The sequence below is a fragment of the Harpia harpyja genome, chromosome Z, assembly GCF_026419915.1.
Source record: "Harpia harpyja isolate bHarHar1 chromosome Z, bHarHar1 primary haplotype, whole genome shotgun sequence".
NCBI lineage: Eukaryota > Metazoa > Chordata > Aves > Accipitriformes > Accipitridae > Harpia > Harpia harpyja.
The window spans coordinates 5,362,607-5,390,263 of record NC_068969.1 but is presented as its reverse complement, the minus strand read 5'-3'; the positions used below and the strand labels follow the sequence as shown (position 1 = coordinate 5,390,263).

The window sequence follows — 27,657 nt, the reverse complement described above, 5'->3', positions numbered from 1 at the left end:
CTACTTGCTCCTGGATACCCCTCCTCAGGCCTCCCTTTCTGCCTGGTTATCCAGGTCATTTGTCCTTGAGCAGAAGGTACCAGTCTGCACCCTTTAAGTACCTTATTTCCACAGACACCCAATCTAGCCTGCTGAGACACCTCCAGTTTTCTTCCTACGATTTCTAAATTCCCTGGATACCAGCCATACTCTTTTTAAGCAAGTCCCAGTATCTTTCTACAACTCATCTCCCCCCACTGACATCCTTTTCGCAAATATACACAGAAATTGCCTTTCAGACTATGCCAGATCTCTACATTTTACTGCCTGAATTATGAACTCCAATTCACTTCCAAGTTAGGACTCTCAAAATGCTTATCTTTTAAACACAGCATTTGCTTCACTTGTCAGCACGCTCAGTCCTGCTCTGACAGCACCACCAAAACAGTTGGTACAGGCAAGCTCCCAACTATGGCTCCAGGAAGGATAACAGCCATGTGTCGCAGCTTGAGAAAACACAAAATGTGCCTTGGACTTCACACACTCTAGGGCCAGCTTTGGGTGGTAGATGATACGAATGGCTTCTACATTTCACCCTTTAAGGAGATTTCAACACATCTGAAAGTTTTCTTTGATCCAGTGAAACGCAGTGGACCTTTTAGCTGCCACTGAAAGCCCTAACGTCTCCCTGTCCAGCTAATTCTAACCTCCAGCTTCCCTCACCCCTCTGAAGAGGGCACCTTTGCAGATCAGCATTATAGGATCACTGGAAAAATGTGGAAATTTTAAAATGAAAGCCTTTCCTATACAGTAAGAAGGAGTCAGAAGAGGATTCCTAGAGTTCAGACAGTGAGGGTCTGGGGGCATCAGGAGATAACAGCTCAAAGGGTGACAAGTTCTGCACTCTGGTATTACTGGCTGCGCTCCCATTCCACAGCTAAAGAGAAGCATGGACGGTTAAGGACTTATTACAGGGTAAGCTAAGAAGGTCGTGCATATCAAACACTTGTTCCCATGCTTAAAAAAGTATGAATCAGGTTGAATCCTCTATTTGAAAAGTATACTTAAACTATCAAAACTTAAGAGCATTTAAATATTTAGCGTATTCATAGATAGCTCTAGGGAAGGGTCCACATGGCTCTGCCTCATCTATATTCCTTTTCTGATCCATCATGGTCTACTGCCTGGACACTGTGTTTGACCAACAGCTGCTTCAAAGACTCCCTTTGCTCCCAACACAGGGATGTCCCTTCTCCCTCCAAAATGCTGCTCTAGAGCCTGGACACATTTCTCAGTATTTTGTTGTATGGCCACCTTCTTCCTCAAAGGTCATCTCACCTCGTAACGCTGTTAAACAATATAAAGATTAAGCACGTTAGCACAATGCACTAATCCACCCCAGGACCTTCCCGTGCATTTCCCCCAGGGGTACCTTACAATTAGCAATGGCCATAAGGAAGCCAGGAGAACAATGAGGAAAGGCCCCGTTCCTTACTCATAGATTTGAAGCACAATATCAAAACACTAAAGAGCAATCCCAATGCAAAATCATGCTGGAAAAAAGTCAGGTTGGAAAGCTCTGCCTTAAAGGGGTAAATTTATTCCGAGAAAATTCAGCCTATTTGATTAAGCAGTTAAAGTCCCCACACCCAAACAAAAGTGTGTCCTTTTGCTGGAGTGTGTAACCATGGGATTACACACCAATTCTGACACAGCTTGACCTGCATGGTGAACAGAGTGCAGGATGTTCTGCGCAGCAGCAAACATTCGCTAAGAACATGCCAACTGTAAATGGGGAAGAGAGCAGTCCAGAGGCACGTCCCCCAGACATGCCTCCAAACTCACTTTTGCGCCCACTGAATTAAGCACTCAGAGCCTTCACTGGCAATGCTTTCTCTGCAGCTAGTGCTCGGGCAAGCTCCCTGCAGGACAGCCAGTCTGCTGAAAGGAAAAGATCCCAAAACCCTGGGAAGAGGGAGCAGCTCTGGATGAAAAGAGGAGTTTGTCCTTGGAGACTTCATTTCTCAACATCCCTAAATTCCCAGTTAATGGCAAAAGTGCGTGCCTGTTACTGACTCCCAAAGGGTGAGAGAAAGAACCCTGCCAGTTGCCGGGGAAATGCACCAGCAGTGCAACACTCACCTGTGCTGTCGCAATGACAGTTCCCAGCACGTCACTGTGATCTTGAGGTGGCCTGTCCAAAAGCTAAATCCAGATCCTTAACTCCTAGATAGAACCACAAGGCAGCTGGCACATCTTCAGGCTGGCACCCATACTGATTTCTACATCTGAGCAGGTGCCGCCTCTTAAGAGAGCTCTTAGGAGCTGATTTGGGAAACGGCTGCTTTAACCTCTTTGGTCAGTATTTGCCCAAGAAACCTGGCACAGTGTGAGAACAGAGCTATCCGAGCTCTTTGGAAGGAAATGAGTTTCTCCTGCCAGCCTGGCTTGGGTGCAACATAACACTAGTGGGTGTCACAGCTCCCCGTAGGACCCAGCAGCTCCTCCTTTACAGGGGCACTAAGGTTTAAGATGTTCCTCCAGGCAACTGCACTGCACAACAACCAGAGGTACATCCAGATCCCTCCTTCCTGGCCAGTTCCCAGAATTGTTGAAGAAAGTAGCTTAGTGCCTTGTCAGGGTGCAAGAGGCAGAATAAGCGACTCTCCTGTGCAAATATCCAGGCTCCGAGCCTCTGGTAGCTGACCTCAGCTCTTCAGGGGAGGCTAGCCATAGAGGTGAGTGAGCAGCTGAGCAGTTCCTATGATAACCCTGACACCGAGGAAGGAAAAGAACACGATTCCCTGTTGTGTCACAAGTGCCCCTGCTTGGCTGAATTCCTAAGGGACCAGGAAGGGGAAACAGCATGCACAGACATCTTGAACTGTCAGATAAGCAGCACAGTAGCGGTTGGCTCAGGTACTGCCACTTGAACCTCTTGTGGGACTCCAATACCCAGGGATGTATCAAGCCAGGCAGCGACACGCGGCTCAGTAAAGAGACTGGCCCGTGCAGACCAAGGGCAGACAGACACAGAGGTACTGCCTGCAGCTCCTTGTGTGCGGCTGCTCATCTCTCAACAGCAAGCACTGGAGCACCAGAGAGGTGATGCTTTCAGCTGCTCCTCTTAGAAGCAGATGGATCAATCATTTGCCTGTCACTAAGAGGTGTCTATTAAACATTTTGGAATTCACTTCTTACATTTAATGATGGGCCCAGTACACCCCAGGAGACAGCAAAACAGACAAGCAAAGTTAGTGCAATGGGCAGAGAAGCAGGCAGTGGTAGAGGACAAACACCAGTCCCACATGGACCAGGCACAGAAGAACACCTTGTCAGGGGAAAAAAACAACCAAACCACCTCAGCTCTCTTCTCCAGTGATATCACAAGTTGGAAAGAATCAATCAGGCTTTCAAAAACCTAGGACTATAAACAGTAAAATGCCTTAGTCATCATATCATTAATGTACAGCTTCACACCATGAGACAGCTTCTTAGTGAGACTTCTCAACCTGATTTTATGTGTATGAAAATACATCTTGGGATTCTGAGGACTTAAAATTACTTTCTCTGTTAACTCTGCTCCTGAGATCCTTGATGGAAAAGTACATCAAATGTTTGCTTGGGCTTTTACTGCCATCCTGGCTCAAATCTGGTACATGAGCCCATCTGAATATTTGGTAATCTCCTGCTAAGACATGGACTATACATCACAAAACCTAAGATTTCCCCTGCTGTCTATGAAAACAGGAGAGAATTACTTTCATTCTCTTGTTCTAAAGAAGACAGTTTCAGAGATTTAAATACTTGTATCTCATGTTTACAGCTTTATAGCTTTGACCCTCATTAAAAATGTAATTCATTACATGATGCACTTGATTTTAGACCCCTGCCCTTTGGGGAATCTACTTCTGGAAGCTGTTTGTTGAAGACATAACTAACTGAACTTACAGGTGGCCTGAAGTGATGGAGATGCAGGAAGACACTTGGATACAACATCTGGTAGTTGTCAATGCACACACACAGTGCAACAGCACAGCAAAACAAACCTTAAGGCAGAACGCTACTTTACATCAGACACTTCATTGCAACAAGTCAACCGCACATTGTACAGCTTTTGTCACTGCAGAAGCCAGGAAGAACTTTCTAACTCCCTCCTGTGCCTCCCTGTACAAAATGGCTTCAGGATTTCCCCATTGCCCTCTTCTGGGAGCAAGCATAGCCAAAGATTCAGTAAGCTCGTCACACAGTGGTACTGAGGACCTCTCAGTTGCTGTCCCATTCACACATGCTGGGTTAAACAGGTCGCCAGATACGATGCAAGAAGAAATTCTCCCTCTCTCAAACGAGAGAGGATCGGGGAAATTTGTGCCTTTCCTCAGAAGTGCAGAGGGCTGTTGTCTGCCAGCACCCTCAGTGCTCTTCCACTGTGGTGTTTTCTTGTCCTGCACAGATGCAGAATGACAGCAATGCTCCTGATCTCTGATCCCATAGCATACAGTGTTTCTTGTGATCTCTGTAGGTATTAAAGCTTTAATAAGAGTCTCAAAGGTGCCCTGTGGCTTGCCGGGGAACGGGGCGGATAATAACTGTGTGTCCTTCTGTGTTAAATACCTGTTTCCTTGTTGCCTGTGATTGATGGGTAATGACACAATAGCCCACTCAGGCGTGCCAGCCCCCACTTTACACTATAATCATGTTTCGTTTCTAGTCAACAACATGAACAGCCCAGTTACAGTCAAATGGAAACAGAAATTCACAAATAAAATTGCTGTTTGCCATAGCTTTGATCTTGAATCTTCAAACTTGAAACATATGAATTTAACCTCTTCCTTGTGCAATCTCATAACCCAAGGAGAAAATGGCAAATTCAAGGCACTCTTTTTGAATGTACCCCAATTCTAGGTACCCAAACTTCCACGATTTACATTAAAAAGGTCCAACACAAACTCAGCTGGGAAGAAAACAGACCAAAATCCATATCTGAAGGGAATTTCTGCTCTCTCTCACTGTCTGTCATACTCATAGTTATGCAAAAAAAAAGTTTCTGCAGAAAAGCAGTCTGACCATCATTCTTCTAAGAGAAGGAAACAGTGCTTCTGCCTTCCTTAACCACCATTTGGTGCAGTTTGTGCAGTTTGACATTTTTTTCAGCTTCTAGACTCAACCTTTTACCTTCCTGTTCCAGCAACCCAACATCAACAGTGCATCAAGGAATGGAAAAAGCAATCATCACCAAGATAGCATAAAAGCATGAACGAACAGTTCTGATGCTGAAGCTAACAAAAGCAACTCATCAAGTGAAAATTCCAACAACATTTTGGTGTGCTCCCACTTATCAAAACAGTCCAGATGGAGCCTTAGCGCTATAATCTGGCTCATCTGCTTGTAAAACAGATCTGGTGTTCCCCTCAATGTTGCTGGGATTGGGCTGAGAAGGACTGCCGTCTCTTTCACAATGACAGGTCTTGTGCAAACCATTATGGCAAAACCGTGATAGAAAATGGTCTTGCTCTGGAAATGAAAGCTATGGTGTGCTCACCAAGATGCCTTTATTCATGTAAACTGAACCCATACAGACATCCCCCTCTCACTGCGTCTGTGTCTCCTTTAAGTAACTTCAGTCATATCATCAGCACCATCCACTTCCAAGACTACAGAGGAAATTTCTGATAGTGCATCTGCAATTCTGTTAGTCACCAGCTTACTTAAAGGATGACTTCAAAAGCATCAAAGCAAATTAGTGGCATGAGTCCTACTAACTTTCATACAGGAGCTTGATCAAGGGATTTTACATCTTAATCCAAAATCACCTTCTGTCCATGTACACAATCTATCAGATAATTTTGGCAATACACTATCTGTCCTATAGCTGATTTAGCATACTCCTTTGAAGCACTTTGATGCTACAATGATACATGCCTTCCAAATGGTTACACAAGAATATATTTAGAGTTTCTACAGATCTTCATAGAAAATCAACCAATCATGAAGGTAAACACAATAAAAACCATACAATCTGTGAGTAAGAGCAGCCGGCAGTAAAACATTGCTATTCATTTTAAGGTGAAACTGCACCTATACGTAGCATCTGTGACTAAGATTTCCTCATTGTCACACAACTGTTCCATTAACACGTTAGGAGGAGAAGACCCAATAGCTACACAGACAAGGTAACACCTGTATCCTGCATACGTATCCAAGGTCTACTTCAAATCCTTTCTAGCTCAAGGCAAAATCTCACCTACAAACAAGTTCAAAGGTTGAGCATGCCAGATGCCGTGTCACTCAGGAAAATGCTTCGCATGTTGACAATACTCAAACAAAGCTATTTCTTAGGTGTTGCTCTGCCAATGAGTGCTCTACAATACAACTTTAGGCCTATGGAAGGGGCAGAGAGCAGACTTACCTGTGGTACACGTTGCATTTCATATTCATGAGCAAAAGTTTTCAAGTACCCCCATTTTTACAACAGCCATGCTTGGCATGACCAGAGGTCCAGCTCCCCAACAGTGGTTCCTCACTCTGAGCCACCAGTGTGGGGAGTATCCACCCTCATGCACCTTTAGATGCTGCACAGCGGCGTGCGGTACCCAACAGGAGTGAGTGATGCACTGCAGGTACTGGTATATCACATCATATGATCAGTCAGCCAGAGAGGACTGGACACTTATCTAGGCAATCGCTCATGGATCAAGTTATTTAAACAAATTTCAGGAAATCACAATTATTCCTTAATGTTTGCCAGCTCAAGCTCCTGGCGCTGCAAATAGAACATCTATCCCAACAGAGAAAAACTTGACCAACAAGGCACTTGAATCTACGGGGAAAGAATGGACATTTCAGAGATATATCATCACACAGATTTGTTAATGTCAACTGGCAAAAAATCCCAGCAAACCCATAACCAGAACTTAAATGCCCAGGGGCTGGGGGAGAGCAGTTTCATTTTAGAGAAGGGTAGGGAGGGATGCTTTATGTGGAACAACCTATTTATACAGCAGCCCAAGTGAACTTCAGCACACGGAATAGATGATTCTGCAATATACAGCAATATCTGAGTCCTGAGATAACCCTGCTGGGCCACACATCCCCAGCAGCAACCAGAGATACTAAGGAAGTCCTGGTTAAGCATCTGCTGCACGTTCCAAGCAGCTCACCCAGAAGCTGTCCCATGGGACAATCCCATTACAGAGCAGCAGTTCAGCAGCAGCAAAAGCATACAATCCTCATCACATGGCTAAGGTGAGACTGAAGGAAAAAAAGGAAGAAAGAAAAAAGGAGGACAGGATTTTGGAATAAGAGCAGGGAGGTAGAGGGACATGGCAAGCTGGGATCACATAAGTAGAGCAAGAAGATGCAGCTTCACAACTATTCCAGTTAAAAGTGCACTTATTTTAAAATACGTTGGTTAGACTGGTGTGCTTCCTGAGGCAAGGCAGAAGAGAGATGCCAAGAAGAAAGTTCTATTTTTTTTTATCTGGGTAGGGCTAGAAACAACACATTGATGGGCAGCTACCACTGGCTGAAGGAAGAGTGTGTGAAGTCTTTGACAGAAGATCTCTTACGGCCTCCTGTGCCACAGGAAGAGTGACTAAGAGGATTCACACAGCTTGAGCAGTTGAGGTGACAGAAGAGGGGAAGGTCCAGAGAAGTATTTTCAGTACCAGAATTTTTTGGCAGTTACGTTTTACAACAAGACACCTTTCTCTGCACAAGGAAGGTCTCTGTAGCACGCAGAGATTAAGTCAGTCCTCTGAACAGAAAAGCAGACAGTGCATTTATCACAACATCACTGCAGGATATACACATGTACACCCACACACCAAGCCCTGTCACAGGTCATCGCAGGCAGATCCAACTGCTTATTCACAGGCAAGCGTCTGCCCAGCACTAGGAGCCTCCCACTGCAGACTTCCGTACTGATCTCAGAGGCTCACAACTCCAATTAAATGACGCTACAATGCAGTGATTAGTGAGACACAAGTGGGAATGAACAAATGATTGACTCAACATGTCAAGCCTCAGTGATGTAAGACCAGGGTGAGCTCGTGACAAGGTCACACACTGAATCAGACACACACACACAAAAAAAAAAAAAAAAAAAGTCAGCTCTGCTGCCTGGAAATCCACTCATCTGATTACAAGGTACCCTATGGAGAGAACATTCCATAGGTCACTTGGATTATAAAAATTACTCCATAATGTGCATGTTTCCAAAATCATTAGGATGTTTACAGAAGAAACACTGCCTAGGTGTACAAGATTTTCCACTCTCTATACACACATTCAAAGTGGAAGACTCCAAAAGGTAATTCTAGAAATCCACACAGTCAAAAGCAGGACAGGTTTAATAGGGAAAAAAAATAGATGTGTGCTAATGATACAACCTGAGCAAAATCCACACACCTAATAAACAACAAGAAAAGCAGAAGATAATGTCAGCTGATAATCCAAGGAGGACATATCAGAAGCAAGGCCATCTCCAGCACTTAGCCTAACATGCAAACAGATTTCAGTGTCTTTGTGGACACACTCAATTGTCACCACCACCCTCAACTGCAGGTTAAAGCCAAAGAGATGGAGTGACGTTGTCGAGCGAGTAAATGATGGATACCAGACAGCCCGTGAAAATACACCTGAGGCGGGTGTCATCTTCCATTACAGGGGGCATTTTGCAGATTCTAGAAAAAAATGCCAGACTCCGCAATTTGGCATATCTTACCAAAAGGAAAACAATTATTTTTGATGTTTGGACACACATTTTCTCTTACAAATTGCAACACACTCCTTGCACCACAGACTTCCATAAATACTCCAAGGCTGCAGGTCACCAAAGCAGATGCATTCTCAGGATAACCACAAGCTCCTTCTGTATTTAACTGGGAAGCCACACTGGTTACTGCAAATGTTTTCAGGACAGAAAGTCCCAGGCTTTGCCTGCTTGTCACAGCATCTTGTGGATTTTAACACCAACAGCTACAGCGAAAAGCCTGTGAAGTCTGATCTGTACAAGAAGCTATGTTCACACTAAATGCAGAAAAGCACTGCAGTGAATGAATAAAAAAAGGGCATGGGCTCAGAGCAGGAGAAATGCACAGCTGATGCTGCCAGTTGCGCAGTGGTGGGATGCGCTCATGTAAAGTGAGCACCCACAAAATCCAGTAAGAATCCCTCTTACCCTCTCCAGTAAGAAACAAGCAGGGAATGGAGGTATCACTGTGCTCAGTGAGCTGAACCAGAACCGCACAGCACTGCAAAGGAAACTGCTCTCCGATATGTGCCAGCCTCAGTGCAGGAAGGCACAAGAGCAAGTCTTGGAACGACCACTCTAGCACATGCCTGGAGACCTCCACAATAATTTAAGAAGTATGTATTTTTAAAAGTTCATGCTATAGCTCTCATTTTTGCCCTCTTACTTAAGAAACAGGAGGAAAGGATTACAAAGATGTTAGTTACTAGCAACAAAAGCTAGGAAATAGTCACGCTGCCAGTGTTGCTAAGTTTGAGGCCTGAGAGATTTGGAGACAATACTACCTAGTCAGTCAAGACTGATCATTTGCTCCTAAGCTTAAAAAAACCCTTCTGCTTCCATATGTATAACAACCATCTCTCTCTCAGTGAAAACAGTAAAATACCCAGGCAGCAGAGAACAGGCTCTCTCCATTTCTCCTCCTTCACCTGCCTTTATGATACGCAACAGTACACGAAGGGTACTTCATTTCCTGCCTGATCTTCTCGCACCCAATAACAAGCCTATTATGTGTGTTTCTTCTACAGATGAAGGAGGAGCGCAAAGAGATCGCGACACGTATGGAGAACAAGAGCCGTGGGATATATTCCCAAAGTTGCCTCCAAGAAGCCAATGTGGTGCCCCCAGACAGGAACACTACTACGCCAGGGGCTTACACCAAGCCTGAATGCAAAGAAAACGCAGTAAGACAAATGCCACACCACACTACAACCTTTCAAAAATGAGAATAAAGGAGGGAAAGATTATTTAGGAGAAACCATGTGACATAGCAGACAGAAACCCCATTTTCTATTCAAAATACCTGTCTCTCCCCAACTGAAAAGCAGCTCATCAGAGACAGAAGAGAGATGTCCTCTCATAAAAGTCAAATGACAACAAACTTGTAACAAAAGACCAACAGGAGCATCACCAACCATCAGCCTGCAACAAGGGCTGCACCCGGGTTCAGCAAAACAACTCAACAGCCCCTCTGCCCTACCAAGGCAAAGAGCCTCCCAAAGACAGCAGGAGAGCTGGCAGCCAGCACCTAGCTCAGCCAAACCTGCCGCCCAACACCTCTGCACTAGCAATAAAGGCAATCCATCACATTTCACATACGTTAGATGGGACCCCTGAGCTGTAATAAATTGCCAACGCAACAATCAACAAGGCAAAGCAATTAATAAGGGGGGCATTTTCATTACTTTAGCTGCAGCAATTAATACAAGTGGAATGAAACTGTCCTACAAAATTAGGGCAACGTAGAAGATGGCTGTATCCTTATCACAATGTACTTAACAGAAATGCCCCTCAAATCTCAGTGGTCACATACACATGCTAGACTTACTGAAGGGAGGGAGTTGGACCTGGTAAATCTGTAGTTAGCAAATTTGGGAATGATCTTAAGTGGGTGCTGGTGTGTGCTGAGTAAAACAAAAGGATTTCACAATATAGGAATTATACAACATAGGGATGTAGCAAATTGTTCTTCAGGCAGGGGCAGTTAAGCAGGCATTAAACAGCATCAAAAAACGCTGTCTCTGCAAAAGCTATTTATTCCCAGCCTACAGATGACTGAGAAAGAGGCAGGTTGACTAGTGAGGGACTAGGATGTCACTGTGGGCTGACACTGTTTTGCTATTTATGCTCTCACAAGCGACTGAATTTGACAGGGATAGCTGATAACCTTCTGAAAATAACTAAACTATCAAAGAATCTACGTCTTAGCTAACACAGGTTTTGGGTTTTGCAGCTTGTAAAAATGCAGATTAGTTCTCAATCTCAGGAGATGATCTTACAACTCTACCCTGGAAGATATTAAAATGGGATATCTATTGTCTAAGGATGACTGAATTGCATAACTCCCTTTCTGAGTATCTCTATTTGGCTTTTACTGAGAACTTAAAAGTTAGCTCCCTCCCTTGCAGCAGCTCAGATACAGATCTTACTACTTTTTTTTTATTATTATTTAAATAATTAGAAGGCCTTTTTTTCCATTTTCAGTCAAGAGCAAATTAGAGAAGTTAACCTATGTGGGGCAATCCAGAGGTTACAACTCTCCTGACCAAATTCATATAGCTTGGGTCACCCCAAAAAGCACATTTCTTGCTTCACTAATTACAAAGTACTGTAGCTCTATTAAAACATAGTGAAGATTGGCACATGCAAGCTTTGGAGATGATGCCCTCCAAGCACTCCATCTTCCAGCTTTCTTCTGCACATGCACACAGGCAGCCACATACAGCAGGAAGGAAAACTGGAAGACTTCATACCCTATCTGCTTTTAACACATCCCAGGTAGAGTGCACAGCTGGGACCATTATCCCCCACCACGAGCAGGGTTCTGGCAGCACCCTGCCTGAATGTTGAAAGGGAAACACAGTAAAAAATTATCCAGCCTGAAGGCCTGTTATAACTGTTGCTGGGGAAGGTCTATGTAAGCAGCAGTTGAACTTCAGCCAGAACTTCTTCATGTGCATGTGCGTACAGTGATTTACTGGGCACCTCTAAGCACCCAGTTCAGTTTAAGGACTGGTGCTTACAGGCTCTTTGCTGAAGCAACACACCAAATCTGATCAAGTCAAACACCTGTCCAAGTACATAGGGATGCTCCGAACAGGAGAAGGGGTAGAGCAGGCATCAACAACAGGAAAAAGAGGAATTCCCAAATTCCCAGGTATTTTGGAATTGCTCTCACGTAGGGAGACATTGTTTCACGTGAGCAGAATTGCAGAGAGAATACGGAGAGGCATTTGGTTAAAAGGAGTGTCATACATAATTACAGATTCCTCAGTGACAACAAAATAAATTGGGAATTGTAGCAACACTGAAGGGGAAATAAAAGTTGTCACTGATGGCAAAAGTAATAATTAATTCTGGAGCCTTCTCTCTTCTGTGCTCACCAGCAACACCCTGGTGGGAATGTGCCAGGCTCTTTCCCAACAACAGAATTATTTCTGTAAAACATTTTTGTAAGTTGCAATACCTCTGTAACTGAAAATAGAGGCAAATGCGAGCGCTTAGTGGGACCTTTGAAACCCCAGCTGTGAAGACTCATTAACTCTAAGTACATTTTTGCAGATGCACAGCTCTGAATCTGACTCAGGACTCTCCTCTCGTGACAGCGAGACTTGGGATTCAGGTAAAAAGGCTTTAGATAATTGATACGGATTCTTACTCAGGCAAATTAGGAGGAAGGCAGCAGAAAGGAGACTTAAGGGATGTAGTGAAGGAAGGGGGATCAATTGTTCAGTGGTTTTTCTTGAGTGATCTGTCACCTGCAGTTCCAAAGTACAGGGAGGGTGGTGCAAGATGGGAATCTATGTTTTATCTAACAAATGTTATGCATCTTGCTCTTGTATGGTGGACAACAGCTCTAGCCTCAAATACCAGGTCAGAGTAAAAGCTCCCCTTGGGTACTTATTCACTGGGGATTTAAGCCATTTTGCACTTTTAAGGGCTGAAAATGTTCAGATTTACCAGGTGCAACTGCACGTAGGGTAGTCCTCGTGTTTGCAGCTCCAGCTTGCCTAAGGACAGGATAGATATGGGGGAGACACACAATTAAGAATTTCTCCCACACACAAGGCATATGGAAAAGTGGAGCGTGCAAGTCATAGTTGACTCAGAGCTGCATACCACAGGCCTCACCTACAGTCACATGTGTATGTGTGTGTGCACGCATAACCGGGGGAGGCATTTAATGCTAGCAGAGCTCTTTCCAACTGGATTTCAGTGTGAGTACAAAAGCATCAGGGCCAAAACCTGCATTAGGAGTCTGTCAGCCACCAGCCTCTGACTCTAGCCAGTGGGCCGACATACGCTAGGGAGGAGGGCAGACCATTTGGTGTCCAGCAGCTCTTTCACACTAGCATTTCTAAGCCTTTTACAAGTTTCTGGAAACAACATTTAAACCGCAGTGTTGTGTATAATACAACAGATCTTCCTTTGAATGGTTCAAAAAAAACTCATTGGCTTTCCACCACCCCACCAAAAAAAATATTTAAAAATCTTCTAGCAGCATTGACCGAAGTGTAAAGCAACCTGGTTGGCTTCCATGCATCCGATGGCCTCTTCCAAGAGTGAAAACTCCACGCAGACATAGCCATAGTCGTAACCTGGGGACAGCATTTAAATACAGACGGGAGTCATGTTAGTGCCTTGTCATAAAGAAAGCCACATTAAATATTCAATTTCCCTTTCCCTCCAATGACAAACCCTCTAACCACCACCCCTCTACTCCAGAATGAAAAGGAGAGAAATCAGGGACTAGCTGGATGATGATTAACTGTGCAGTTTATCATGAATGTTAATAGTACAGTGTTCCCACTTCCCCTTACACAACCCAGTGACAGGCACACCCTTCCTTAGGGCAAGAAATAATTGCTTTGGTTTTTTTTTAAAGGCATAGTGATTTTCCATTGCTAGTTCCACATTTTGTGCTACCTTGGAGGCAGTGCTCTCCAAAGCAAGTATTGAGAAGTCATTTTGAAGTACCTTGCTCCAAATGTACTTTACATGAATAGCCAGCATTTTAATTGGGCAGTATTTCAGAAAGAGCTAACATGATTCCTTTGCCTTTGCTATTTTTCCTTCAACACCTGCTTACTTTCAGAGTTCAATCCCTTGTATTATGAAAAAGTGCAGTGGGGCTGGAATGAGAACTCCAACTTTCTCATTTTGGTATAGATGTTATTGCACATGTAACAAGATGGTGTGGGACCTTAAGTTTAGATGCAAGAAACTAGAGAGCCTTTACTCTTCTCACTCCTTGGAAAGCTGTCATCTCAGTCAGTGGCAGAAGGGACCCACTGATTCAACTGTGTACTCCGGTTACCTGCGCTGAAACGTTATGTCCCACAGTAAAGAGCAGGGTGAACACTATAGAAGCTAAGACCATCCTAAGAGCCATCCTTGATGTTGAAACTATCTCCAGGAACTGAAGCGCTGAGGAACAGCCTGAAGTCACAACCTCACCCTTCACAGGCCAAGGCCACCTCACTCCAAAACAGTGCTTTCCAGATGATCATGAGCTGACATGCTTCTACATGGATAAAGAGCAAAAGGAAAGGCTTGGTTCCCTCCTCCTGCTGCTCCTTTGGCTGGTTAGGAGCGAGAGGAAAGCCAGTCTCCATGTGGACTGTACCACTTTAGGCACCAGCTGTCCTGGTGAAGAGCTTGTCTCCTCTCCTAAAGATGCATGTCTTAACACCAGTATCTTCAAACCAGGTAGGTATCTGGTTCCTACTGCTTCAGCCCCTCACCTTCCATGGGAAGGTAACTCCACGCACACTTCTTTCAGGCAAGACATTCCAGTCTGCTGGAAAACAGCCCCCATCTCCCCCAAGTCTACGCCAAAGAACATTTGCTGCACTCTCCAATTTTTCCTTTGCTGTTTCTTTACCATCTTTGTACTTAACCACATCAGAGACAAGGCCATACAAAACTGTTTCATCATCAAACCCTACTGATTATTTTTTTTTATTCTGGGAGCTCTTTGCACACTGTTCTAACAACACAATCCTGACTTTGCACACTTGCCTTTATAATGAGACTCCAATTTGAATCTAGCTCCTCCTCTACCTCACATAGGAATTTATTCCCCTTCCCCATATTATTTTAGTCAATATAATTACACTAGAGGAAAATTTATCAATCTGGGTGCTTTTTAGCTCAGTGAAAGACAGGCCAAGAGGACGCCATCTGTGGTGGAATGCAGCTAAAGCCTTCTTACATGAAGTGGGCACCTGGAACTAGAGGTATGGTTTCAGCTGGCAGGATCGACAGAACCAAATTCACCCAGCTGTTCCCATAGCATCCATTCTGCTCTGCAGTTCCAGCCACACTAAATCACATTTTGAAAATGAAGCAGTTCTCTCTGCAGAAGAGAGCTGCTCTCCAGGAGCAGTGCTGCCCCTTGCTGGGAGACTGTTTTGCATTCTGGGCAGACACCTCTGCTAATTCACAACACAGCGTGCACGCTCACACGGTACATTTTAAAGTCTTATTCAAATCCAGAACTCTAGTCACTTCTTTCCCTCCTGTTTAGAAAAGGGCTGCATGAATGATATTTGTCAGCCTGTAAGGCTCCTGATTCCCCTTCGTGGAGAGGATTTTTGAAAGCTGCTGCAATCAGCAAGCCAGGATCAGAGCGCTATCTTATGTCCATGTGCATATGAAGTAGGGGGTCTCCTGACAGACAGAAAGCAAGATTGGAGAATTTTTCACTCTATTTGCTCTACAATGAGAGGCAGTTTACGTCCCAGTCCTCATGAAGTGAATGAGTGGTTTAGACATGGATTTAATCCAGCATGACACAACTGAGAGTGCAACACTGAATGTTATACGTAGATACAAAAGCTGAGATGCTTGGAGGAATGTACACTAGAGGATCGTTCCAAGCATTACATGGAGACAATTAAGGGGAAGACCAGCACATTTCTCCTTCTGCACTTTCTTACCTCTGCCCTCTCCCACCAAATTCAACCCGCCCTAATAAGCATAGCTGCAGTAACATGTACAATGAGAACTAAAACCAGAAACTGTGGCCCCATATCCTGCCAAAAAGCAGCTTCAGACCAGATGTTCAGCTCTTGTGGTCAGGTTGCAGAGGGACGCAGCGTTCTGCAATTCACTACGAGCTGTCCTTGCACAGACAGCACTGAAGTAGTAATACAAGAAGAGAGCAGCCTGGAGCCCCTGCTCCACCCCAAACTGCTGATGAAGATCTGCGGGGGCTTGATATTTTCCTCCACCCCCAGATCCAGCCCTTTGCACAGATCTGACAAGCAGGCTCAGTATGTGAGAACTACAGAGTAACATCAGCCTTGGATGGTATAGCACCCCTGCTCTGTCCCCCTGCCCCCAGCTCCACCAGAGACTCCTTCCATTTTAGACCATGATGGAAAGGAGGCCTGTGGAACAACAGTGCTGCTATAGAGCACCTTCAAAACGCACTGTTTGCTGATTTTTTCCATGATCTGCAATAATCACATTACACAGAGCACAACGCTTGAAAAAAAACCAAGTGACTTCAGGCTAGCTCTAAAGGGGAAGCAGCTAAAGAAGCTCCTACCACCAACTGTTGTGCCTCTTCCCTGCCTCCTCTGTAGGGCTGGTTCAGCTCTTTGTGTCAGCTGCTGAGCTTGCATATTTTTATTTCTGAAGCCTTCGGGCAGTTTGCCTGTCAGAATGTAGCAGTTCAGCTGCTGTTAGCAGAAACAGGACAGGGGATTTTGACAGAGGCACGGGGCCAGGCACTTAATGGCAGGAACTGGCACAACAGGCATCCCAAGGTAAACTGTCCTCCCCTTGTGAATGAGAGCTCTCGGACACCCACTGGTATTCTTCAGGTCATAATAGTAAAACCAAAGTGATCAAACCAGCAAAGCAAAATCACAAACCAAAAAGGTGGCCCAAATTCATATGCAAGGTTTCACATGAAGATGTAAATCCTGGTATCTTCTTAATTTGATCCTTCACTTACTGATTAATACAATACTACAGTTTCGGGATCCACAAAAAAGTAGAATGGAATAAGAGGTGCTTTATGTTTTGGCAGAAGTACATGTAATCAAGACAGACTCTGTCAAAAAGGAAAGAAATCAGTATTTCCCCCCACGCAACCTCTGAACATGTTGCAGCATAGTTACACTGTCCAAATGAACTCTCCAAGAGGAACAGTCCTCCAACACTTGAACTCATCCAGATTTTGGCCCCAGCATACCCATAAAACATGCATGTCCTCATCTCACCCTGTGTTTTAGGTCAACTGTGTAAAAGGACTTCTCTACCTTATTTAACTACTTCCTCTCAGCTGCACAAGTCTACAGTACCACAGGCTATATACGATGGGTAGGAGAACAGAAGGAGAGCAAGCACATAAAATCCAGAGAACTTCTGTTTTCCCTTAAGTGTTTCTATGTATACACAATCCTTTATAGATGTTCCCAAAGCAAGCTCAGTTGTTTTCTGCACTGAAAATGGGCACGATCGCTTAATACTTAGGAGTAAGGACACACGTAGAGCTCCAGGAAGCTGTTCTGCAAACATTTGAATAAGGAATATCTTGCCTCTGAAACAGATGTGTTTTAGTGAAGTGAATTTTAACAACAAGTAGCAGGTCCCTGTTAGCATGCCATGGTTTGGCTAAAAATCCTGAAAGCCTAACTTAAAATTACTGGGTTTTGGCTTCAGAAAAAAAGATCAAAGACTTGGGATTTAAAATAAGACTTGTTTCTATACACACACGGTTTCTACTGAACAACTGACACATAGTAATGTGTTACTTCATGATAGCTTGTTATGTCAAAGATCTAAATAAAGGAAAACCATAATGTTGTTCTGATAGCAGCTCTAAGCAGCGTGAAGACATCAAAAAAATATCTCTGGAGTTTTAGGAGGCCAAGTGAAAAGATCACTTAACGACAGCAGCCCTGTCTATGCCAAACCAAAGATACTTTTGGAAAGAAGGCACGATGGCAAGATGACAAAGGCATCCAATTCGAGAGGTGATCCAGCTCCTGGATTCTAGGAACGCGCATGCAGTAAGTCACATTACTGCCCGCCCCTACAAGCTTAAGGCATTAGGTAACCTTGTCATAGAATCATTTAGGTTGGAAAAGACCTTTAAGATCAAGTCCAACCGTAAACCTAACACTGCCAAGTCCACCGCTAAACCATGTCCCTAAGTGCTACATCTACATGCCTAACTCCATGGTGAACCGTCACCTGCCTTCTCAAAAACAACTGCTATAAAACCCCTGTCTGCTGTGGTGCAATATGAACATGTTCTCTCTTCTCTGGCCTGTAAGGTAAGAAGATGGCCTCCTATTAAAATAACTCTGTATAACAGGTTGCCAAAAGACACTATGCTAAACTGGACAGCTGGGCCAGCTGCAAACGTGGTGGAGGTCCCTGCATCTGCCAGATGGGGCCAAGCAGCCTGAGGGCAGAAGATGATAATGATGGAGTCTCCATAGGCAGAGAGCTTCTCAACCATCCCAACAACAATTCACTTGTGGTTTTTTCCTGTAGGATGAGACAGAACTACCACAGAAGAAAAGCATCTGCAGTTTTGGGCACTCCTAGGATGCAGCAAGATAGCACATTAAAGCAGAGCCATGGCCAGCCTGCTGAAGCAAGGACGTTCTTGCTGCATGCTCTCTCCAGAGACAGCATGGCAGAGCAGAGTGCAGGTGGGGAAATTCTCTACAGAGTTTCATCCATGTTAGAGAAGAAAGTTCTATTGCTTCAAAGACAACTACAGCATAAAGTAGGGAGTGAATATGAAAGACTTCTGCATCCCTTGAAGGAATCTCACACACTGACCTTTGCACAGCTCAGGCAGTGGAGACAGGATTTTGCACACTGTTCTTGGAGAATCTGTTATTCCTTGGTCGACAGTAAGAGCCACCTCATCTGCGGGACATTTTGGCAACATGCCCATAACCCCATGCACAAGTTTTTGTTTCCTCTAAGGAAAGATGCAGATGTAGGTCATCCACACTAAAGAGTGAAAACCTCAGCACAAGAAAATACTGGAAAACACAGGGCCTTCTCTGTATCCCTACACTATTACAGTGTACTATTATTAGCAGGCATAATACACTTGATGCTTCCAAGAAGCCAGGAGCTCCTGAACATGCACAGCAGTGGCTGTATCTGTGCTTATGCAGTGAGTCCTGCCACTGCAGTGAGGATGGGCAACAGCGTAGTGCCTTCCGTGGCGAGCAGAGAAAATAAAGCTGTCCGCACAGTCTGAAAACTTGGAGGGCACCACCGCAGCACGGCAGGGAATGGCAGCAATCTATCTATGCTAACACAAGCTCAGAAGCCAAAACCGAGAGCTCTCTCGATACCAGCTGGTGGATTCTGAGCATCCATAAATATGTCAGATCTCTTTACTGCACAGATAAATTGGTCTTCAGAGCTACTAAAGCTGAAGAGCTGTACCAGAAAAGCTTGCTGTTGAATACTAAACAGGACGATCTGCAACAAGCCATATCCCCAATTCCTTTCAAAGGCCAAGCATTTACAAGCCACACCTGGCTGCTGCAAAGAGGCCTGTCACTTCGTACTGTCCTGTTGTATAAAAAAAGTACACTCTTACGCACTCATTCATGACTGCGCTGCAGAAGAAAACAGCACTGAAACCACAGGATGTGAAACGCAGCTATATTCCGAAAGGTAGAGCACCACAGTCCATCCTCCCCCCTCCATTCAGAAAGGACCTGCCTGAGATGCCCTCAAAGGCAGACACATGCAGCCCCATAAACTACAGGAACTACAACAGGCAGAGCCCCAGATAGCTGTCAACCCTTCCTGGCCCAGAAGGAGGGTAGTTTGTACAGCAGCACAGAGGAACAGAGGGAAAAACCCACAACACTAAGATCATACACACTGTAGCTTTATTAAAGACAAAGTATTACATTATATTTGTACAGAAACCTGGAATCCAAGGAAGGCTGGAGCCATCACAAAACTCCAGGAGAGGACTGGAAGCTGCATACCTGGGAAGGTGTTGCAGACAGAAACTTGGTTTTAAAGTGCTGCTAATGTCAACCTGGTCTCCAGGATGTATCATCTGTCATTTAGGAGAAATGACTCAGAAAAGCAATCGATGCAATAATGTCAGCACACTGTGAAAAGCCTTGAAGTTTTGTGCTGGAGATGCAAAAAGGGTGAGCACATTTGTAAAAATGGTTACAGGGAGAAGGATTCTGCATGTCAAAAAGGCTGTGAGCATGTTTTATGGATGGATGTGTTTGTTGCCTTTTCTGTTGAACAGGCCCTATAACCCTGAACCAAGGTTGATCGCTATCATAAACACCGACTTAAAACAGATTTGTACTTCCTATTTCCTAAGCCACCACATCACAGATGAGGAAAGGGCAAGAATGCCTTTTACTTCCAAAAGACAATGCACTACTGCCATGAAATCAAGCAAGACTAGCCAAAAGCCTACTGCCCACACAGCTGGGAAAACTGGCAAGGACTGGTATTGACGGCCATGGACTAATTCCAACTAAGTGCTTTTTTTGGTCCTCACCAGACTATTCTGGCTACAAAAAAGAATCAATTGTTTCATGCGCATGAGTGCTGAAGATACTTCCCCAGCTTCTGAAAGGTGAGCCCCTGCAGACTGAAGAACTCTGCTGATGAGCGGGTGATCTGGTCATGCCTCAAGAGGAAACTCCATGTGCTACAGCATCTTGTGAGCTCACGGATGATCACTTCAGCTCTCAACAAGCGCCCAAGATCTGCATGCCCTTATTTGTGGCTGATGCAGTAGAGTGGGCCACACAATCTTCACTGTGCAAAGCATCAAACACAGCAACAGGAGATTATTCTTCCTGTGGTGCATCAGCACCAGCCTTGGTGGTGAGCCAAGCTGTCTTCTGTATAATTAGCACAACTGGTGAGATGCACCTCTGTGCCACAGTGTGTATTAGAGATCTCGCATCAACCCACAGCATGTTTTTTGTACCAAACCAAAGAATTTAAGTCCTTGTGGGATCTACTCCTAATCAAACTCCAGAGGGTTGGTGCCAAGCCCTCTTTCTGAGGAAGCCACTAGCTGGCCAGAAATCCACCCTTCAGAGGGGTTTCCCCAAGGGCACTGCATCACTCCTGAAAGGAAACAAAAGGTCTCAGTTTAGCACAGTTCTGCTGCACACTTCCAGAAACATCCCCTCCCCATGCAGAGCAGCAGCTCAGCTCTCCAGCCCTACCTATGGTTGGAAGCTGCAGCACGACAGCACCTGTGGCATGCAGGAGCTGGGGGTAAGCGCAGTATTTCACCAGTGCTTCTGACCTCCAAGAGCATTATTAGCACAAACCCCACCCACATGTACAGCTACAGTGAGGGAGCTAAGACTCAGTTATACGTGGGCCAGACAAATGTGTAGCCATGCCTGCTACCACAACAGGAGCTCTGCTTTAAGGAAGAGGAAATCCCACTGCCTTAGGATGCACTCCAGCCATGGAAAACGGAGAACTTATCCCTAGTATGGAGAGGTGCACCACTCAAAAATCTGTACCGATTTTTCCATCATTAAGTGTAAACTTTTGGACCTTAGATTATGAGTTTTAGCAAAATGCAACACTAAAGAATACAATTTTAAATTTCAGAGGCTTCCTGAAATATTCCTGAAACTAAGAATTCACTGTTGTGATATAGCAGATAAGACAGCACTTGGAGGAAAAAAAAAGAGCACCTTTTAAAAGTTTATCTAAGGAGCTTATTAATATTTAACAGGGCAGCAATGTGGCAGAGCTCTGTGACAACAAGCAAGGTAATCCAGTTTCTTCTAGGGCTTGGCCAAGGCAGTTTAAGTTTAACAAAGGGAGGGATAAGGGGGGCAGTTCCAAGCACCACATAAGGGCCGGGTCTGGAGAAATGGAACAAAAATTAAATGCTAGTGCAAGAAGGTGGCTAAGCAAGCAATAAAGTATGTTTGGTGCCAACAGTACTTGCTAAAAATAAAGCTTTTCAAAACAGAGCAGGCAGCTGCCATGAAGTAGCTTCTAGGTTAGTCACATTTTCAGGTTAACTACATTTCCTGCATCTACCTCCACCACAGGAGGATGCCTGTCCTTTAGCATCAGCCACCTGTATCCACGTGGACATCCCTCTGGCCCCAAGCATTACTGCTGTTCAGAGAACTCCTCCCTGCTCCAGTCATCCCATTTCCATGGCTGCTTTGCTCCTCAGGAGCGCAGCATCGCGCTCCACATCCCCACCCTGGGTTCAAAAGTGAGAATTCAGAAGGGTCAGAAGTGGGTTAACAAACCCAAATTCCCAATTTCTGAAGTGCTGCATTAATTTAGAGGGTAGATAAAGGGGCTGGGGTAGACCTCACCACTCCTTCTGATTGCAATCCAGCTCACCTGGTCCCTCCAGGTCTGCTTCACAGAGCTCCTCTCTGCACATGCTGCTCTCCATCTCGGTTAGTGTGTCCATTCTCCAGCATGCTCTCCCAGCTCAGCAAAAACTCCTCTCGGTTCCCCAGATGGGCTTGCGGAGTAAGCTAGAAAAGCCTCATGGGCTGCCAGCAATTTCTCAGGCTCGCTTTCCCTGAACAGCTTTTCCCAACTGGTGGTACTAACCCTAACATGAATCCTGGCTGGAAAACACATGTTCCAAGCTTGTCCCACTGCAGACTGCGTCCAGGAGAATAATTTGAACAGGAGGCTCAGAGTATGCTTCATGTTTTCACCTATTACTTGGACATTGTTGCAGCATCTTTTAAGGGTGAACGACTCATAATAAGCAGCTCTTTAAGATAAAGATAGCTCTGTGTGCTCTCTTCTCCAGGCCATACGTGTGTGTTCAGCCAAAGAGTTCTGTGCATATCAGACACTCAAGATGATATCTCAGACTTGGCTTATGTTTGACATTAGTCAGGAAAGTAGAAATAAAGCTTGATGAGAATCAGGCAGGAGATAAGTTTAAAATATGATCAAAATCAAAACCAGGACAAGGTGTGTTCATGTTAGATTCCTCAAAGGTCAAAAGGTATTGGTTTCAAGCTCCTGGCAGTCAGCACGAACGCAAGCGCACAGACAGTAATAGGGGAATGACAGACACCGTGCCACGAGTAGGCTGGTGCTGTTACATGCTGCACTAACAGCTCCACAGAAGGAGGCCCACACTGTAAAGCCACATGAAAGCCTTGACCCCAGCAAGCAGAGGTAACTACCTTCAGATGGGACTGGGGAGCTCACAAGCCATTACTGACAACCCCTTCTCAGACAGCTGCTGACAAGTCATCACCACTAGTATCTACCGAAGCAGCAGCACACCCACAGCTCTGCCTCCACATGAGGCAGCAAGAGGCACCAGTAGATACTGCATACTAAAGCAGTCAATGGTCTTAGAGAAGATTCCACTATCACCTCAGGGTTAACCCTTTGTAATGATTAATTGAACAGACATGACGAAACACACTTCACAAGGCAAGCTGAAAGATAAGCCAACAATCTAATACAGTTATTTCTGCCAAGGCTTACACATGACATTGGAAGAAGTCCTCTTCCCCTCACAAATAGATCTGATACTTTCAGTCTGAATATACACACATCAATTCAAAAATCTAACTGATGAAAATTACAAGTTAACCTTGTGTATACTAATACTATAAAGTCTGACTTCGATATTTTATCATTGGCTGTAAATATATGCCTTTTTGATTTAAATAGAATTACTATGCCATTTCTTAACATCTCTCCTTTCACTACCTTGTTAAAATCTAGCCACCATTCCAGTCTGTGGGGTTCAGAGACAAAATAACCTAAAGAATAAACAGCTTGAATGTGTACCAAAATCACACCAGGTATATTAAGAACAGTGTTCCATGCTCAGCACAACCTTCAGTGAAAATATGCTTCCCTTAGCACATATGCAGTATGTAAAAAGAAAGGGCTTTATAAAGAAGTTGGGCTGCTTTTTCCAAGAAAAATCAACCATATATTTTCCCCCCAAAACAGAAAGAGTCTTGTGAAAGCTCATACAGTGGAATCATCATGTTGAAGCTGCTGAGATAAGCTTTATGATAAGCATTATCTTTTTGTGAAACTGATCCGAACCTCACTTATTTTGAGTTAATTGCGTGTTATTTGTTATGGTTGTTATTGTTCTCCAACAGCTGCAGGCATTCTTCTCTCAAACACACTCAACATGCATACTCATGATTAATGTTATTTTTAACATTTCTGGACAGCACTCAAAAATATACAACCCACTCAGGCTTAGCACGCACTCTTCTGAGCCAGGCTGCCATCGTCCCATTGAGCTGATAACAGCAATGCAGCCAGTGGGCCCAGGTGTATCCAAGGTGTAATCCAGCAAGTTTGCTTTTAATTCTTATGAATATTTACATACACGCCCCATCATAAAAGCATTGTTTAGCCCATGACTGGCCTCTAGTTTCAAACAGGCTTAGCTTTTCAGAAGTTAATATGAATTCAATTTCACACACTTCTCTATAGGATGACCTAATGCAAAAAGCTGGATTAAATTTACTACAGCTTCTAGTTACTCAATTTGAAGAAGTAGTTTTCACAATTCAGGAAGCTTTTACTGTCCTAGACATACCCATCTTGCGTAAGAAGGGTCAGAAAGCTGTTTAAATTAGCAGCTGCATTTGCAGCCTCAGGACATAATGCAAAACAAAGTCTTTGGAGCATCCACGTAACCTAGAATAGTGCTACACTGCTTAAATTACTGATGTTGACTGGACAGAGTTAAAGAACAGCTTTAAATAGCTCATAAAATATGAGCTAATTTTAACTTCATTCTTTCTTCTCCCACAATGGCCAGAAAAACTCAAAAAAACCCCAACTTTGCAGCCGAGGAGACGGACTGAAAGAAAATGCAGCTTTTAGAGGGATAGCAGAAAACTGCAACCCTCTTATTACATGTGACCACCAGCAGATATTAGGGCTGCTGCATGTAAGTTCAGACACTGTTTCTCATCCTGAGTAGCCTTTGAAATGGGGAATGGGAAGGAGGAGACAACAGTTCTCTAATGAGGGCAGTAAGTCCTAATACCATACACAAGAGACCTATGAAGAGATTCCCAGTTCAAGCTGATTTATTACTGAAACGTGATGTGTTTCAGAAAAAAAAAAACCAAAACCCTGACAAATCACATCAGCACAGGTGAAAAACGAGCATGTTGCAATTATTGGGTTGCAGTCAGTGTTGTGCGGGTGATGACAGCCATGCTGTACTATGCTTAGAAAAGAGGAAAGGAAGCAAGAAAGATTGACTGTGTCCCTTAAGACCTGCTTGTTGGGCCAGACCAGATTATGTGACACAGGGGTGTTCTTTAGTTCAAAGGTTCATGAGAAGGTTGTGAAATCTCCTTTGACAGCTTCCAGAAACAAAAATATACTTGAGAAATACCCAACTGCCCCAGTTTCTCTCCCCAGCTACTAAACACATAGGAAGCCTTTATATAATATATTGACATCAAGAATTCCAGCTGCTTCACATGCAACCCGTACTGGTAATAGGAAAAAGCACTGATGAAGGTAGAAGCCTCTGCTTTCCTATGTTTAAAAAAAAAACAAAAAAAAACAACAAACCACAAACAAAAACCAAAACCAAAATCCCAACGGTTTCCAGGTATTTCCTACAGTATTATCCAAACCAATCCCCAGGACTCACCCTGCATTTCCTACCATCGCACATCTTTGTTCCAGTACAACTTTCTCACAAAGCAGCCTTGTAAAATATTTCTTTCTTCAGAATCCTATACATACTGATCAGAAGTACAGCAAAACTTTATTCTTTGAATGAGGAAGAGCATCCAGACCCAGTATTTGGATATTTGCTTGTAAAACTTACTTTTTCTTTTTTTAACCTGTCTTCATGTCTAAGAAGGGTAACAGTTTCATGTTACTGAAGGAGAAATGTTAGGATGTATCAGGTTTCCTGAGGACACTGTGCAGGACACGTTCCACAATAAGACCATCTCAAAAACAAGATGTAGAACAATCCAAAAGGATTTAATAATAATTTTTTAAAAATCTATTGAGGTATTAACCTGCTGTCCCATGTCAGTATTGACTTTATTCTTGATGGCTATTAGAACAGCCTTACTGTTTTTCCTGCTGCTCCTACATCTCTCTACAGGCACCAGGACACATGCTTTACCTCCAAAGTAGCAGCGAGCACAGCCATCAGTTTTGAAGACAGGAGGACAAACTACAAAACTCAGTGGGCATTTTCATTCAAAAATACCTGCAATTATGTCACCAAAGATTTTAACCAAACTGCCTAAGGGAGTATCGGTGTAAAAAAATACCCTTTTGTAAACGTGAAACTAGAAGCACTGGAAAAGCATTCTCACCTGAACTGTAATCTTTCAGTCGCAAGTCCTTCACAGGTGTCCCATCAGGCCCTCGGAAAGCATTGAGAATCTACAGGAAAACCAAGATCCACTTCAGTCTCCAAAACCAAACCTCGAAAAGTGAAGCACTTGCTAACGTACATTTCTTTCTCCCCAAGACTTCTTTCCTTTCTAGTTACAAACTGACACATTTTACTGATTAAGTTACAGCAGTACCTGACAACTGTTCATTGAGTTTTGGGAAGTATTTTTGGTGTTTGTTTAAGCACCATTTACATCACAATTCAACTGTGCAAAGGTTTATTATGCTGGTCTCAGCCAGACAGTTCACCTCTGATCCTGATCTAAGATCAGAGATATCTTAGTGCCTTTAAGAAAATCAAGGGAGATGGGGTGATTGTTCTGAGTCTTATCATCCTCTGATGGACAAAGTTTCTGCCATGAGTTCTCCAATATCAAGCCTCAGAAGCTCTGATCATAACAGCTAACCCCAGCAAAAACTATTGCATGTAGATGTTCTCATGTCTGGAAATGCCACCAAAAAAAAAATCCTAATTCAAAGTGGAAGGTTTTGGAAAGGGAGCTTCTTTCACCTTGTAGCCTAAATTATTTTGGGGGTTTTTTTTACTAAAATCAGCAGTAGCAGCAGACATCTTTTCCATCTTTATAAGATCTCATTTTAGCAATTTCAAGTAACTAAGAATGAACAAGTTCACTTTGACACTACACAGTTACCAAAATGTAGTAACAAATTAATAACAATATTTGGTGTATATATAAAGCAATGATGGAAGTGAGGCATGTTAAAAAGAGTCTGGAGTCAAGGCTTTTAGCCATCAACACCCCACATGTGACTGCAGAAAAACTCATCACTTCCAGACTCCCCAAAACCTGGAATAATCAGATAAAAGATAACATTGCAATGACTTCTAAATCTGGATTTTCCCCTAGGAAAATGACAGACCATCTGAACTACATTAACCAGGCTTAAAAATGTTACTTTTAGAAACCCTTGATAGAAGTTTTTGGGTTAAAAACATCCCACTTACATCATCCTTTGTGGCAGTTTCAGGCACTCCTCCTAGCCGAATGAGCTTGCTTGGCTTCACGTATTTAGGACAGGTCCGGTAATCTTGGTCCTTGAGTTTACACAATCAAGATGTTTTTTACAAATGAGATACGCTAGCTCACAAGATACACAGACAGTAACAAAATAAAGCAGGGTATAATTCAAAGGCAAAGGCCCATAAGCAGACTGGCTCAAATCTTTAACCACAGCACTGTTTAAGATTCAGAGCTCTGGAGGACTAGTATTGCTAGATTCTTATATGCTCGTTGAGCTGTACCGTGAGATCTAGGTCCAGGAAAATAAAACAGGCAAATCACCTCTCTCTGCTTTCCAGCAGTGGTAGATTCAAATTCAATAGTAGCTATTAACTCAGTAGTTATCGTTACCTTCAGATTTCAAAGTTAACTCTGAAGGAGAACAAAGCATGCATGAGAACAGCTGTACTGTTCTACACAGGTCCACCCAAGCCAGTAGCTTCTCTCTGGTAGTGCTCATAAGCAATGTCCAGGAGAAAATAA

The 27,657-nt window shown here is 43.8% G+C and overlaps 1 protein-coding gene and 1 long non-coding RNA gene across 5 annotated transcripts in view; both read right to left on the bottom strand.

The window, feature by feature from the left end:
* RBM6 (RNA binding motif protein 6) overlaps window positions 1-27,657 on the bottom strand; it is a 59,716-nt gene that overhangs the window by 23,214 nt on the left and 8,845 nt on the right. For all 4 annotated transcript variants that reach the window (XM_052775806.1, XM_052775805.1, XM_052775807.1 and 1 more), the window contains 3 exons: window positions 27,120-27,209; window positions 26,071-26,140; window positions 13,256-13,329 (listed from right to left, as the gene is read on the bottom strand). In XM_052775806.1, coding sequence (XP_052631766.1) covers window positions 13,256-13,329; window positions 26,071-26,140; window positions 27,120-27,209 — 234 coding nt within the window. The remainder of the gene's footprint in view (window positions 1-13,255; window positions 13,330-26,070; window positions 26,141-27,119; window positions 27,210-27,657) is intronic.
* LOC128136383 (uncharacterized) lies at window positions 19,607-26,059 on the bottom strand. The gene is made up of 2 exons (XR_008233347.1): window positions 22,103-26,059; window positions 19,607-20,842 (listed from the first exon to the last, which is right to left on the bottom strand). It is a non-coding gene; the product is annotated as an uncharacterized LOC128136383 (long non-coding RNA).